Source organism: Schistocerca americana, chromosome X (genome assembly GCF_021461395.2).
Source record: "Schistocerca americana isolate TAMUIC-IGC-003095 chromosome X, iqSchAmer2.1, whole genome shotgun sequence".
NCBI lineage: Eukaryota > Metazoa > Arthropoda > Insecta > Orthoptera > Acrididae > Schistocerca > Schistocerca americana.
Window position 1 is genome coordinate 760,401,807 of NC_060130.1, and position 15,370 is coordinate 760,417,176.

Consider the following 15,370-nt stretch of genomic DNA (forward strand, 5'->3'; position numbering starts at 1 on the left):
TACTACTACTACTACTACTACTACTACTAACACCACCCCCTACTACTACTGCTATCCTCTACTACTACTACTACTACTACTACTACTACTACTACTACTACTACTGCTATTATTATCTTCACTTTCTCAGACGTTAAGTCCGGTTGAAAATGGAGTGACACGGACCTTGATCAAGCGTCACTTCCTTTTAACTGTACGGTATGTGTTATATTGCATTTAGGAACTTTCGGGTAATTGAACATGTATCAATAATTACGGATTTCTGTAGTTGTATATATATATGTTTGGATGTAGCTGTATTGCATTGATGTACTGGTGGATATTGTGTGGTATGACTCCTGTAGTTGATAGTATAATTGGTATGATGTCAACTTTATCCTGATGCCACATGTCTTTGACTTCCTCAGCCAGTTGGATGTATTTTTCAATTTTTTCTCCTGTTTTCTTTTGTATATTTGTTGTATTGGGTATGGATATTTCGATTAGTTGTGTTAATTTCTTCTTTTTATTGGTGAGTATGATGTCAGGTTTGTTATGTGGCGTTGCTTTATCTGTTATAATGGTTCTGTTCCAGTATAATTTGTATTCATCATTCTCCGGTATATTTTGTGGTGTATACTTGTATGTAGGAACGTGTTGTTTTAAAAGTTTATGTTGTAAGGCAAGCTGTTGATGTATTATTTTTGCGACATTGTCATGTCTTCTGGGGTATTCTGTATTTGCTAGTATTGTACATCCGCTTGTGATGTGATCTACTGTTTCTATTTGTTGTTTACAAAGTCTGCATTTATCCGTTGTGGTATTGGGATCTTTAATAATATGCTTGCTGTAATACCTGGTGTTTATTGTTTGATCCTGTATTGCAATCATGAATCCTTCTGTCTCACTGTATATATTGCCTTTTCTTAGCCATGTGTTGGATGCGTCTTGATCGATGTGTGGCTGTGTTAGATGATACGGGTGCTTGCCATGAAGTGTTTTCTTTTTCCAATTTACTTTCTTTGTATCTGTTGATGTTATGTGATCTAAAGGGCTGTAGAAGTGGTTATGAAATTGCAGTGGTGTAGCCGATGTATTTATATGAGTGCTTGCCTTGTGTATTTTGCTTGTTTCTGCTCGTTCTAGAAAGAATTTTCTTAAATTGTCTACCTGTCCATAATGTAGGTTTTTTTATGTCGATAAATCCCCTTCCTCCTTCCTATCTGCTTAATGTGAATCTTTCTGTTGCTGAATGTATGTGATGTATTCTATATTTGTGGCATTGTGATCGTGTAAGTGTATTGAGTGCTTCTAGGTCTGTGTTACTCCATTTCACTACTCCAAATGAGTAGGTCAATATTGGTATGGCATAAGTATTTATAGCTTTTGTCTTGTTTCTTGCTGTCAATTCTGTTTTTAGTATTTTTGTTAGTCTTTGTCTATATTTTTCTTTTAGTTCATCTTTAATATTTGTATTATCTATTCCTATTTTTTGTCTGTATCCTAGATATTTTGATGGCATCCGTTTTTTCCATCGCTTCTATGCAGTCGCTGTGGTTATCCAATATGTAATCTTCTTGTTTAGTGTGTTTTCCCTTGACTATGCTATTTTTCTTACATTTGTCTGTTCCAAAAGCCATACTTATATCATTGCTGAATCCTTCTGTTATCTTTCGTAATTGGTTGAGTTGTTGATTTGTTGCTGCCAGTAGTTTTAGATCATCCATGTATAGCAAATGTGTGATTTTGTGTGGGTATGTTCCAGTAATATTGTATCCATAATTTGTATTATTTAGCATGTTGGATAGTGGGTTCAGAGCAAGGCAGAACCAGAAAGGACTTAATGAGTCTCCTTGGTATATTCCACGCTTAATCTGTATTGCCTGTGATGTGATATTATTTGAATTTGTTTGGATATTAAGTGTGGTTTTCCAATTTTTCATTACTATGTTTAGGAACTGTATCAATTTACGATCTACTTTGTATATTTCCAATATTTGTAGTAACCATGAGTGGGGTACACTATCAAAAGCTTTTTGGTAATCAATGTATGCGTAGTGTAGCGACCTTTGTTTAGTTTTAGCTTGATATGTCACCTCTGTATCTATTATCAGTTGCTCTTTACATCCTCGTGCTCCTTTGCAACAGCCTTTTTGTTCTTCATTTATAATTTTGTTCTGTGTTGTATGTGTCATTAATTTCTGTTTAATGACTGAAGTTAATATTTTGTATATTGTTGGTAGGCATGTTATGGGGCGATATTTAGCTGGGTTCGCTGTGTCTGCTTGATCTTTAGGTTTCAGATATGTTATTCCGTGTGTAAGTGTATCAGGGAATGTGTATGGGTCTGCAATGTAACTGTTAAATAATTTAGTTAGATGTGAATGTGTTGAGGTGAACTTCTTTAACCAGAAATTTGCTATTTTATCATTTCCAGGGGCTTTCCAATTGTGAGTAGAATTAATTGCTTGGGTGACTTCATGTTGCAAAATTATCACTTCAGGCATTTCTGGTATCATCTTGTATGTGTCTGTTTCTGCTTGTATCCATCGTGCATGCCTGTTATGTTGTACCGGGTTTGACCATATGTTGCTCCAGAAGTGTTCCATGTCTGTTATGTTTGGTGGATTGTCTATTTTAATGTGTGTGTTATCTATTTTCTGGTAAAATTTCTTTTGGTTTGTGTTGAATGTTTGGTTTTGTTTCCTTCTATTTTCACTTTTTTTTGTATCTTCTAAGTCGTTTGGCTAATGCTTGTAATTTCTGCTTCTTTTCGTCTAATTGCTCTGTCGCTTCTTGTTGTGAGATTTTACCTAACCTTTTTCATTTTTTTTCCGAGATTTCATTTCTTATAAATTGTGTTAGCTGTCCGATGTCTTTTCTCAGTTTTTCTATTTTGATCTGTAGCCTGTGTTGCCATGCTGGTTTTGTGGGTTTCTTCTGTGTGTTGGTTGGTTCTGATCTCTGCCTAGTGTGTATATTTAGTGTAGTGAGTGCTCCTATATAAACCAGTAGTTGTAACTCTTCCATAGTTGTGTTTTCATTTATTTTGTTGTGTATGATTGTGTTGATAGTTTTTATTGTTGGTTCGACTTGTGGGTTATTTGGTGGTCTATGCAAGAATGGTCTAATGTCTGTATTTGTGTCTTTGTATTCTATATATGTTAGCTGAAATTTTTCTTCTATATCTAACATCTGTGTCACTTTGTGTTCTATTTGTGCTTGTTCTGGTGGCTGTCTTAAGATTTCGTTTTCCTCTGATTGTTTAATTTGTGCGTGGTGTTCTTTGTTTGTTTGCTCTGGGATGTTTGAGTCCATTACTGTATTTTCTTCTTCTTCTGATTGCACATTATTTTGTTCCAGTATTTGTTGTACTTGTTGTTTGATGTTTTCTAATTCTGACTGGGGTATCCTGTTATTTTTTATTATTACACGGATCTGATCAGCTAGTCGTTGTTCTGTTAAAAATTTTAATTCTGGGTATCTGGTAATAAATGTTGTGTATACTTGTGATCTGTATCCAGTTGTGTTGGTTCCTAGGTTTGTTGCTTGGTAATAACAGAACATGAGGTGTCGATTAACTTCATCTGACCATCTCATCCTCTGTCTTTGTTTTCCTTCTAGGGTGGTTGCAGGAAGCATATCCTGCAAAATGCCTCTATTTGGATTTAAATCATTTTCCAGTTGGCTAGCAGTGTCGTTACCATTGTGGGCGGGCATAAGGTTCAAGCGTCGTCCCCGACCATGACGGCGCTTGTCCGAGGCTTCTTTAGTTCTGTCCTGAACCAACTAATCACACTAAAAGGGGGGTTAGCCCTATTAGTGGTTTGTTCTTTTCGTCGCCTTTTACGACTGGCAGAACATACCGGAGGCCTATTCTTTTCCCGGGCCTCCACGGGGATTATTATTATTATTATTATTATTATTATTATTATTATACCACTACCTCTACTGCTACTGCTGCTCCTGGTGCTCCTGCTTCTACTGCTACAGTAGACCTAAGTAACTGTACTACTGAAATGTGTCTTAAAAACTGGACAGGAACACACAACTTTCACATTATAGGAAATATAACTACACAGCAGACCACTTCAGCAGATTTTTGTGCAAGTCAACCACGAAACAGGAGAATTAATGACATGAAGCACAGGTTTTGGTATCTCAACACCATGATTTATTTCTATTCAATTTCCTCTGTGTTTAGGTTTAGTAGTACTTTCATAGACATATCTGAGTTTTGTATTTTGATTAACTGGAAATTTGAATGTGTCACATCTCAATAGACAGCCAAACCTTCATAACAAATTTTAAAGTAAATAATCAGCATTGGCATAAGTATTACAATCACTGATGGTTCATGCACAGGAAAACAAAGGACCTCCAGATCTTACTAAAGAGGTGGTAACTTGTGTAACCTAACAAAACTTTCTATCAGAAAACCTGAGCATAATTGCTTAAACAATTACAGTGTTCAATAATTCTAGAATGTTTGGCTCCCAACAGTAATGATTGTCTTTTATAAGTCATTATGCCAGAATTCAAATTTTGGTAGTGTGAGGCATGTTCAGAAAGTAAGTGTACTGTGTCCATAATGAGCTGTGGTTTTTAGTTTTTTTGAGTGTTGGCAACACTGAGTAGTAGACAGGGATTCCCTGACAAGAGTGAGCATTGCAAGGACATCGTAGTATGTGAACTCACATTGTAGTGTCTAGTCGCACGAAAGATGTCAGTAAGGAATCGTGCCAAGTGTGAGCCAAGTGTTGTGATCCAAGTGTTGTGATCCACTTCCTACTCACACAAAGAATAACACCTCCCAACATTTTTTTGCGAATCAAAACCATTTATAGCAAAGATGTTGTGAACAGAATGAATGTGTTTAAATTGTGTAGGGAGATCAGTGGAGGCATAACTAGTGGTTATGACGAACAGTGGAGAACACGACCCATTTTGACTGATGAGTTGGTGCAAAAACGAAGAAATCAGTTCATGAAGACCACCAATTGACACTTGATGAAATTTCTATGATGTTTCAACAACTCTCTTGCAAGACACACTAAGAGAAACACTGTGCCATTGAAAACTCTGTACAAAATAGGCCCCAAAACAATTTACAGATCATCACAAAAAAGACAGGTTAAAATACGCCACTGTCAGGCCTCTCTACAAAAAGGGGGACACCACAGACTTCAATAATTATCAGCCTGTACCCTTGCTCACAGCATTTTCGAAAATCTTCAAGAAAGTAATGTACTCGAGTAGTTAGCCATCTCAACAGTAATGGGATACTTAGTATATCATAGCTCGGATTTCAAAAATGCTGTTCCACTGAGAGAGCAATATACAATTTCACTGTCCACATAATAGAGTCCTTAAATAGTAAAATGTAACCAATAGGAATTTTCTGTGACTTGTCCAAAGCATCTGATTATTTGAACCATGGCATTAAGTTAGAGAAATTACAATTCTATGGTATAAATGGAATAACATAGGAGTGGTTTAAGTCATACCTACAGAACAGGAAGCAAAAAGTTTCTTTATATGGGTCAAGTGATTTAAGTAAGTTTGCCACTTCATCTAACAGTGTGAAATTACACTAGGTGTTCCACAGGGTTCAATCATGGGTCCCTTTTTGTTCTTGATATATGTGAACGACCTCCCTTCTTATCTGAAATATGAAGCTGAACTGACACTGTTTGCTGATGATACAAGCATCATTATTAATCCAGTAAAAGCCGGCCGCGGTGGCTGAGCGGTTCTAGGCACTTCAGTCCAGAACCGTGCGACTGCTACGGTCACAGGTTCGAATCCTGCCTCGGGCATGGATGTGTGTGATGTCCTTAGGTTAGTTAGGTTTAAGTAGTTCTAAGTTCTAGAGGACTGATGACCTCAGATGTTAAGTCCCGTAGTGCTCAGAGCCATTTGAACTATTAATCCAGTAAAAGAAACTCCAATTGAAAATGGTACAAAAAAGGTCTTCGTAAAAGTCATTAATTGGTTTTCTGCAAATGGGGCTTGCTCTAAACATTTAAAAAAACACAGTAAATCCAGTTTTCTGCTGCAAAAAGTACAGTTCCTTCAATAAATATAACACATCAACAGAAGTCAGTAGACAGGGTAGAGCATACTAAGTATTGGGTGTACATACAGATGAGAATCTCAATTGGAAAATTCATATTTTGGATCTCCTAAAGCGACTAGGTTCAGCAACTTTTGCAGTCAGAATAATTGCCAATTTTGAGGAATAGAAATTAGTAAGCTAACGTACTTAGCATACTTTCACTCTCTGATGTCATACGGAATAATATTTTGAGGTATCTCAACATTTAGACGAAAAGTGTTCACTGCTCAAAAGAAAGTGGTTAGAATAATGTGTGGGGTTCATAGTCACACATCTTGTAGGCATCTTTTTAAAAGATTGTGAGTTCTTACAACAGCCTCACAGCACATTTACTTGCTAATGAAATTCGTTCTCAACAACATGAACTTGTTTAAAAACAACAGTAACATTCATGATTGTAATACCAGATAAAGAAAGACTTACACTATCATTTGCTCAACCTATCTTTGGCACAGAAACGGGTAAAATATGCTTCTATAACAATTTTTGGCAAATTACCAGGTGAAATAAAATGTCTGGCAGACATCAGTAATAGCTTCAAAAATAAATTGAAATCATATCTCCTTGACAACTCCTTCTATACCATAGATGGAATCTTGAATATGAATAAATAAATCTATAATTAAAGTAAGTATATGCGTGTTGTGCCATTTAAGGGAATGGGGTAAGTAGTAGAAATATTAATCTTTAACACTGTACTGTAATATATATATTTAAAAAATCTTGTTTCATTTGTTCATTTCTTGTGCGCTTGGCATGTTCCACATCATAATGCCTACTGTACCATGCCATTGATCAATGAAACTCGCAACTAACTAACTAACTTCGAGTCAGTAGTGTTGGTGAGTTTCTTGAGCAAATTGATTTGGAAAGTGAGGATTTTCTGAGCTCTGTTGTGACTGGAGGTGAAACTTGTGGCTTGTTACATGCCTGAGATAAATAGACATTTGTCACAATAATTATCCATCTGCCAAAAATTCAAAACCATACTTTTGCACACAAAAAAGTGTTGTCAATGTTTTAGGACTGGAAAGGCATCGTTTTGATCAAATTTCTGCCTCATGGGGAGACAATCAATGCACAACAATATTGTCAGACTCTAAAAAACTGAAAAGGAGCACTCAAAGCAAAAGAAGGGGAACGCTGCCAAAAGGAGTGTGCTTGTTGCATGACAATGCCACCAAGACACTCTTGGACTTATTTTATTGAGATGTTCAGAACTACCCCCAGTATTCCTTTGACTTAACACTTTTAGATTATCAGCTTTTCACCTCTCTCAAGGCACTAAAGAACTGAATTAAATTTTCAACCATTGAGCAAGTCGAGAATGAGGTTCTGGAGTTGGACAAGGAGCTGTTGGGAGAGTCTTCAAGGAGGGCATAAAGAAGCTTGTGCCATGACTCACCACATGCACTGAACAGGATGGCAATCCATAAGGAAAAATTGTCATTAAGTGTATCAACAATATCATGTAATTTGTTTCAGATACACCGTAAAAAAAGATATCTAGTACACTTACTTTCTGAACGTGCCTCATAGATGGTAGTCAGGTGGTTTCAATTACAAACTTTCAGATCACCAAACTGAGTGAAGTGCCACTGTTCCTAAAATATGTGCTAAGAATAACAAATGAAGTTGCTTAATAATGTAAACGTACTAAGTTAATTTCATTATCATACACATTATTCACCAGTTCTTCTTCTCCTCCTCCTCCTCCTCCTCAAATGTTTCTGCTTTAGCCAATCGTTCATAGAGCCTCTTCCAAGTGTCTCTTTTCTCCCACATTCTAATGTTTGGCATTTCCTCCCATTGCAGTCCTCTTCAATTCACATCATCCTTCATCTCGTCTTTCTGTCTTGTTCATGATCTTCCAATTGGTCTCCTTACAGATTTTGTCCATTCTAGAGCTCTTCTTGGAAGTATTTCTTGTCCCGTTTTTTAAACTGGTGAAACCATGTAAGCCTATTTCTCCCCATAGTTTCTTTTAGGGTATTGATCTGAAGGGTGTTTCATATTGTTGCATTCTTTATCCTGTCCCTTCTCATCTTATCCAGGATACCTTGTAGAACATGCACCTCTCTCACTTGTATTCAGCTCGGACCTTTCTTTGTCCAGGTCCAACATTATTATCCATAGGTCAAAATTGGCAGATATGACTTATATATCATGATCTTTGCTTTGGCAAGTATTTTTTGATTTGTAACTGTGTCTGATATCGATATGCAATAAACAAAGTTTTGAACAGTTTTCTGTCCTCTCCGAATTTCCATTCTTGATGTTTCCTTTCTTGTTTAACTTACTTCTTGGGTATTTGAAAGTATCTACTGCTTTAATAATTTTTCCTTTACTACTTAATTTCCTTCTTTTTTCCTGCTGATTTTGATCATCTCACTCTTTGTGAAGCTTATTTCCATGCCTGATTCTTAAATTGCTCTCTGCCAGGTATTTAGTTATTCTTAGAGTTTCTGCTAATTTTCTTCTCAGATCATCATATCATTTGCTATTGACCCTTGAAAAACTTCCATTATGTTGTCCATTGTCCATGGCTATATTAAAGAACACTAGAGAGAGCACACTTCCTTGTAGAACTCCTCTGTATGTTCTAAGCGATTCTGATTTCTTGCCATCTATCATAACACATTTCAGGCATTTCTTGCAGATGTTTATTATTCTGAGTTTCATTCTTTTTGAAAATTCCAGTCTATTCAGAACTTGTCTTTCCATTCTAACCATGTCATAAACCTTTTTTATACCTATGAATGCAATTGTGATATCTTCCCCAAATTCCCCTTCTACCTGTCTAGATGTAAATATGGCATGTATAATTGATCCTCCAGACTGACATTCTTGTTGTTCTTCTTCTCTTAATTGTTGTTCTATCCTGTTTGATTTCCTGTAAAATTCTCTTTTCATAAATCTTCATGCAGTGGCACAGTAATGCTATTGTTTTGTAGTTTTGACAGAATGCCTTGTTACCCTTCTTTAAAACAGGTACAATAATTGCCTTTACCCATTTGCCTGCAATCATTCCATGTGTCCATGCTAACCTCACTATTCTCATGGTGGAATGAGAGAACTGCAGAACCAGTCTACTACTACTACTACTACTACTACTACTACTACTACTACTACACATGGGGAGAATGATTCAGGAACAGAACAGAACAGAAGATAAAAATGGAAATGGCTGAGCAGAGCAGCAAAGAAAAGATTAGCATTGGCTAAGGTAATATCTTAGGAAAAATTCACAAAAGAAATAGAAGATAATTTTAACGATGACAAGATGATGTACTGCATATTAGATATGATATACTGCATATTAGATGACAGCAGGAAGCAAAAAGAAAATATTTCAAAAGTAACCAAAAAAGAGGGAAAAACCCATGTGGGTGGAGGTAGTAGTTATGAAAGGATGAAAAGAATACATCCAAGATGTTTATGGACAGGATGAAACAAACACATCTAATGAAATGCAGGGAGATGAAGCAAATAATATCTTCACAGAGGAAACAGAAAGAGATGATCTGCAAATGTTGGATGAAGACAGAACTGTATTAGAAATGAAAAATCCCACTGAAACCCAAAAGGTCCTGTGGTTTGGTCACTTTTACTCTGATATCGTCTACTCCAGATACTTTACCATTTTACATTTCTCATACGGCTTTATTTACATCTGACATCTGCAGATCCACTCTTTCTGTTTCCTTTGTGAAGATGATATTTCCTTGCTTGACCTGTTTCATTACATGTGTTCGTTTCATCCTGATCCTCGTATAGATTTTGGAAGTATCCTTTCTATACTTTCACAATTTCTTCCTCCTGCCAATTGATTTTCCTTCTCTGTTGATGACTCTTGAAGCATTTTCTTTCTACTTCCTTCTGTTACCTAATATGTGGTATAATATCTTCTTTTCCATCCTTAAAATTCTCATCTATTTCTTTAGTGATTTTTTTCCAAGACAGCTTCTTAGCCAATGCTATCATTTTCTAAGCTGCTCTGCTTAGTCATTTCCATTTCTCTCTCTCTTATGTTCTGTTCTGACCTTGAACCATTCTCTCCATGTGTTGTTCTTCTTCTTGACTGCTGCTGCAATTCTCTCATTCAACCATGGAGTTTCTTTGTGTCTGAATTTTGTCAATGTTTTCCCCATGTTTCTTCCACTGCCTTGACTATGGCCTGTTTGAACCTTCTCCATTCTTCCTCTACATCCCTTCCTCTCACCTTCGGGAAGCTATGTCACAATCTTTTCTTTGTATATCTTTTGGGTTTATCTTATCTTTTGGGTTTCCTTTTATCTTTTGGGTTTCCTCTTATCTTTTGGGTTTCCTCTTATCTTTTGGGTTTCCTCTTATCTTTTGGGTTTCCTCTTATCTTTTGGGTTTCCTCTTATCTTTTGGGTTTCCTCTTATCTTTTGGGTTTCCTCTTATCTTTTGGGTTTCCTCTTATCTTTTGGGTTTCCTCTTATCTTTTGGGTTTCCTCTTATCTTTTGGGTTTCCTCTTATCTTTTGGGTTTCCTCTTATCTTTTGGGTTTCCTCTTATCTTTTGGGTTTCCTCTTATCTTTTGGGTTTCCTCTTATCTTTTGGGTTTCCTCTTATCTTTTGGGTTTCCTCTTATCTTTTGGGTTTCCTCTTATCTTTTGGGTTTCCTCTTATCTTTTGGGTTTCCTCTTATCTTTTGGGTTTCCTCTTATCTTTTGGGTTTCCTCTTATCTTTTGGGTTTCCTCTTATCTTTTGGGTTTCCTCTTATCTTTTGGGTTTCCTCTTATCTTTTGGGTTTCCTCTTATCTTTTGGGTTTCCTCTTATCTTTTGGGTTTCCTCTTATCTTTTGGGTTTCCTCTTATCTTTTGGGTTTCCTCTTATCTTTTGGGTTTCCTCTTATCTTTTGGGTTTCCTCTTATCTTTTGGGTTTCCTCTTATCTTTTGGGTTTCCTCTTATCTTTTGGGTTTCCTCTTATCTTTTGGGTTTCCTCTTATCTTTTGGGTTTCCTCTTATCTTTTGGGTTTCCTCTTATCTTTTGGGTTTCCTCTTATCTTTTGGGTTTCCTCTTATCTTTTGGGTTTCCTCTTATCTTTTGGGTTTCCTCTTATCTTTTGGGTTTCCTCTTATCTTTTGGGTTTCCTCTTATCTTTTGGGTTTCCTCTTATCTTTTGGGTTTCCTCTTATCTTTTGGGTTTCCTCTTATCTTTTGGGTTTCCTCTTATCTTTTGGGTTTCCTCTTATCTTTTGGGTTTCCTCTTATCTTTTGGTTTCCAGCACTTGGTTTTTGCCTGTTTTTTTTTTTTTCCTCCGTAGGTACTATTTCTGAATTTCTTCAGTGTTCCTACCGATAGTCTGTGTGTGCTGCCAAGATTGATGCTTGGTATCACTTGTACTTCAGTCAGGCCAAGTTTCATCTATGGGAAACACATTTAACTATTATTTCTTCAGGAACAGTATAATAATTGTAGTAAAGCAGCTTCAAATTATTCAACAAAAGCTATTTCAATTTGTTTCCAGAGTTTGGCAGCCCACTTGCGGTCTGTGTATGGTTTGATGCTACAGCTGCAAAGCCTAGAACAAGAATTGCATGACAGAGCATCAGAGGAGCTGGAAGCTCGTAAGGAATATGAGAAGCTAGTTGAAAATTCTGGCATGGACAGTACGATGGAGGAAAGGGAATCTGCAAGGGTGAATGACTTCGTAAATAAGTTCCTGCCTCGCATGCGCACTCAATTGAACGTATTGGCAAAAAGCTATCAGGTAACATATTTTGGCATTGTTGAAGGGTGAGAACTTTTTTCCAGTGCATTTTGATAATCTAAGATGTTCAAATTTGTCGTTCGACTTGAGTGTAGGCATACTATAATTGTAAAACCATCTCATTCAACATCATAGTGAGCTGTCACAATTATGATCCAAAGAATATGGGAACATTTAAATAACTGAGGTTTTCATCAGGAGGTTTTTAATGTGAAATTTTCCAGATTTAGAATCAGTTGCTCAGGATGTAACTCCACATGTTTTGCTAAATAACTTCTCTGCCTTCATTAGGTGAGATGGTAATGTATCAGACAAATACTGTATTGGTACTATGTGTATTGTGGAATACAAAGACTTGTAAAATGGAACTGTCATTCTACAGCAAAATGTACAGTATAATGATCTTAGTCGCGGAATTGTATTCTGTTCCAGACCAGGCACTGAACCCAGATATTGTCTTTAGCCCTGCTTAGAAAAATTAAGTTCCACTACAAGAGGAAATGAATATGGCAGAAAATGACTTAGTTGCTGACTATAACTCTCTTAAAGTATGAAACTGTCGTGCTGATTGCTTTGTATACTGTAATGAAATTTCTGGAGTTTGACAGTTAAGCATGCTCTGTAGGATCTCAGTATGAGAGTACATGACGGTATGGAATTTCCTTACCTGACTTCTCTTTCCATTTTAAACTTCCCACTATCTGGAAGAAACCTAATGAAAACAATAATGTTGATGTATGTATTCTTTACCATAAGAGCAGTTGTTAAAACAGTCTATTTTCTCAAAATATTTTTATCTCAGGCTAAGTAATAATTCCTACTCGTTGCTCCATTCTATAGTTTCATTCAGGACTTGCAAATTGTCTGTTGTGTTGTTGTAAGGTATTTTGCTTCTTTGCTTAGTAATTGTTAATTAGACATGCCTGTATTCTTTTTTGTGAAGCAAATCTGTTACAGCATTGTTCAATATTTGGGAAACTCTCTTCCTTCACAATTATTCTGTAAATAATTTTCCAAATTCCTTTTATATTACTTTCCCTTTAGCTTTAATTGTTTCAACTGAAACATCATCTCCAGGCACCTTTCTCTTCTTCATACATCAAATGGTATTATACACCTCACCTGACATTATTTCTGCAACCTCTTTATTTTCATTATTATCTGTGCGTTATACAAACACTTAAAGATATCTTCAAATGCTTGTACTTTTTTCTGTTAGTTACTGTACAAACTATCATGTTAACTCTTCCAGCCAGTAGTTCCCATGGTCAAATTCTGTAACTCTAAACCTTACTTCAGCTGTCTTTCAGCTGTATTGTCCCTTAAATGACTCAAGAGACCGTCTTTCCTTAGTTTGAGATAGGGAATAGGAATGTCTGTTGTATTTTTCTCTTTTGCTCATTTGAAAAGTTGTAAACAGTACAAATAAATTGTGACTATAAGTTATCTACATGACTCTGCTGCTTTCTCATTGCCTCACAAAGGATTTATTTCATTCTGCACAATCTTTGGTTTCGTTGCAAGTCTTGATACAGATTTCACAGCAGCTCCCTGGATGAATGTGGATGGTACGAGTCTCGTAGCACCTGTGTATATTCTCTGCTACACACCCTCATATAGCGAATCTCTCTGCCTGGAATACTGTAGCCAGCTTCCCCAGAGAGACTGCACACTTTAGTCTAGGGTGTACCCCGTTTATCCCAGCCCGAACCCCAACACCACCTTTTGTTTTGGACTTGTCAGTCAACCCGACCGTCACTGGAATGTTGTTGAAGTTCATTCTTCCACTGATCCCTACTTCCAATCATTACAATGAAAGGTTTCTTGAAGCAGATGAAAGCTATTGCACGGTCAGTCAGCCAGCCAGCATTTCCCTGACCATTCCTATATTCACTACATCAATTGTATGAGTGTGGAATTCTTGATATACTAAAGGTTTCCAGTTTTTAGCCCGTATACACCTGTTGCTGCCTCCATTGTAACACAAAGATGTAATGGGAATGTATACAGCATAGTCTCCATCCCATCAGTGAGTGTGCTGCTAATTCTTACTTCAGAGGTGTATATCTAGTATATTCTCCTTGTTCTTAGACCCCAATTTTTTCCACAGGCCCATCTAGTGTGCATGAGAAGCACCTCTTGCCTTGGAACTTACATTCTATATGCAACAGATCCATGTAAATTTTGCATCCCAGGTTACCCCTAGGAACTTAACCATGCCCTCTACTGGTAGATGTTCATAGAAGAGCTTCAGATTCGAGCATATGTCCCAGTTACGCTTCCTCAAGAATTTCACAACAACAGTTTTCCTGGGACTGACCTTTAGATCCTGTTTCATACAGTAGTTTTGTAGCCACCAGGAATCCACTGTCACCAATGGTGTCCAACTATTTTATGGAAGACTTTGAGGAAAAACCACTGCAGTTGGCAAGTCTCAAACTTCCCTACTTCTGGTGGTACAGAGTGGCACATGGTAAGTCACCAGATTTGTTTTATGAATAACACATTTGTTGTTGACAAGATTTGTAATTTATCGATGTAGAAGTAAAGAGTACAGCTTGGAAATACAACCTAATGAATCACACGTTTAATATGACTGCCGTTTTGGTTTACAACTTCAAGTCGCACACGTGCATTTGTGATTACTCTCTAACACAAATCTTCTGGAATGGCATGGCATAACTCCACAATGATGGCCCTAAGTTGCACTGCATTTTTGGGTTTTCTGTCCCAGTTTTGGCTGGGAATTAAGTGTTCTGCATGTAGAGACTTCAGACAGACAGAAGGAACAAGCTGTTGCAGCAAAATAATCCTTCAATATCTGAAATAAAATGTGAGGGACTGACAATCAATTAATTTTTCCCATCTTCCTAAGGTTTGAGTAACCACATATTTCATTATTAAGATTCCAAACGTTCCTTGATGTAATAACAATCCATTTGGTACCATGTTTCAGGATATGGTGAAGAAGTTCTTGCTCATGTTGACAACTCAACCAAATGAAATGCTGCAGCTGTTGAGCTTCCGTCTCGACTTCAACGAGCACTACCAGAGACTAGATTCAAGGCTAAATGTACCTCTCACATTCCAACATCGTCGTCTCAGTTTGGGAGGAAAGCATCTGTCTCAAACATGATTCAAATTACAATCAGCTCCAGTACCTTCTGTTGAGCTTTCTTCAATAAAAGTTTAATGAAATGATGTGTTTACATTTTATGGTGTTATATAAATTGTGCTACTCACTTTCAGGTTAAGGTTGTGGTGTGCCTCACCTGTGATAACATTGTCCCTTAGTAGTTACACTGCTTTTCCTGCCTGTTATCTTGCTGTAATTTGATTAACGACAAGTCCAAAATGATGGACACAACACTGCATCAGTTACATTGTCAGTTTTTCCAGGTTCATGACACAAGTATTATGTCAATAATTAGCTTGTCTAAGTTAAATTGTACAGTTTATACACCACAAATGAGCACACACACATTCTGCCATGAAATACTTGACAGTGGCTACAGATTTTAAGTTAA

General features: G+C 36.8%; 1 protein-coding gene across 1 annotated transcript in view; it reads left to right on the forward strand.

Annotated features, from left to right (window-relative positions):
* LOC124556300 (gamma-tubulin complex component 3-like) overlaps positions 1-14,979 on the forward strand; it is a 249,300-nt gene extending 234,321 nt beyond the window's left edge. Inside the window, exons 10-11 of the mRNA XM_047130275.1 lie at positions 11,601-11,843; positions 14,800-14,979. Coding sequence (XP_046986231.1) covers positions 11,601-11,843; positions 14,800-14,979 — 423 coding nt within the window. The remainder of the gene's footprint in view (positions 1-11,600; positions 11,844-14,799) is intronic.
* Positions 14,980-15,370: the final 391 nt, after the last annotated feature.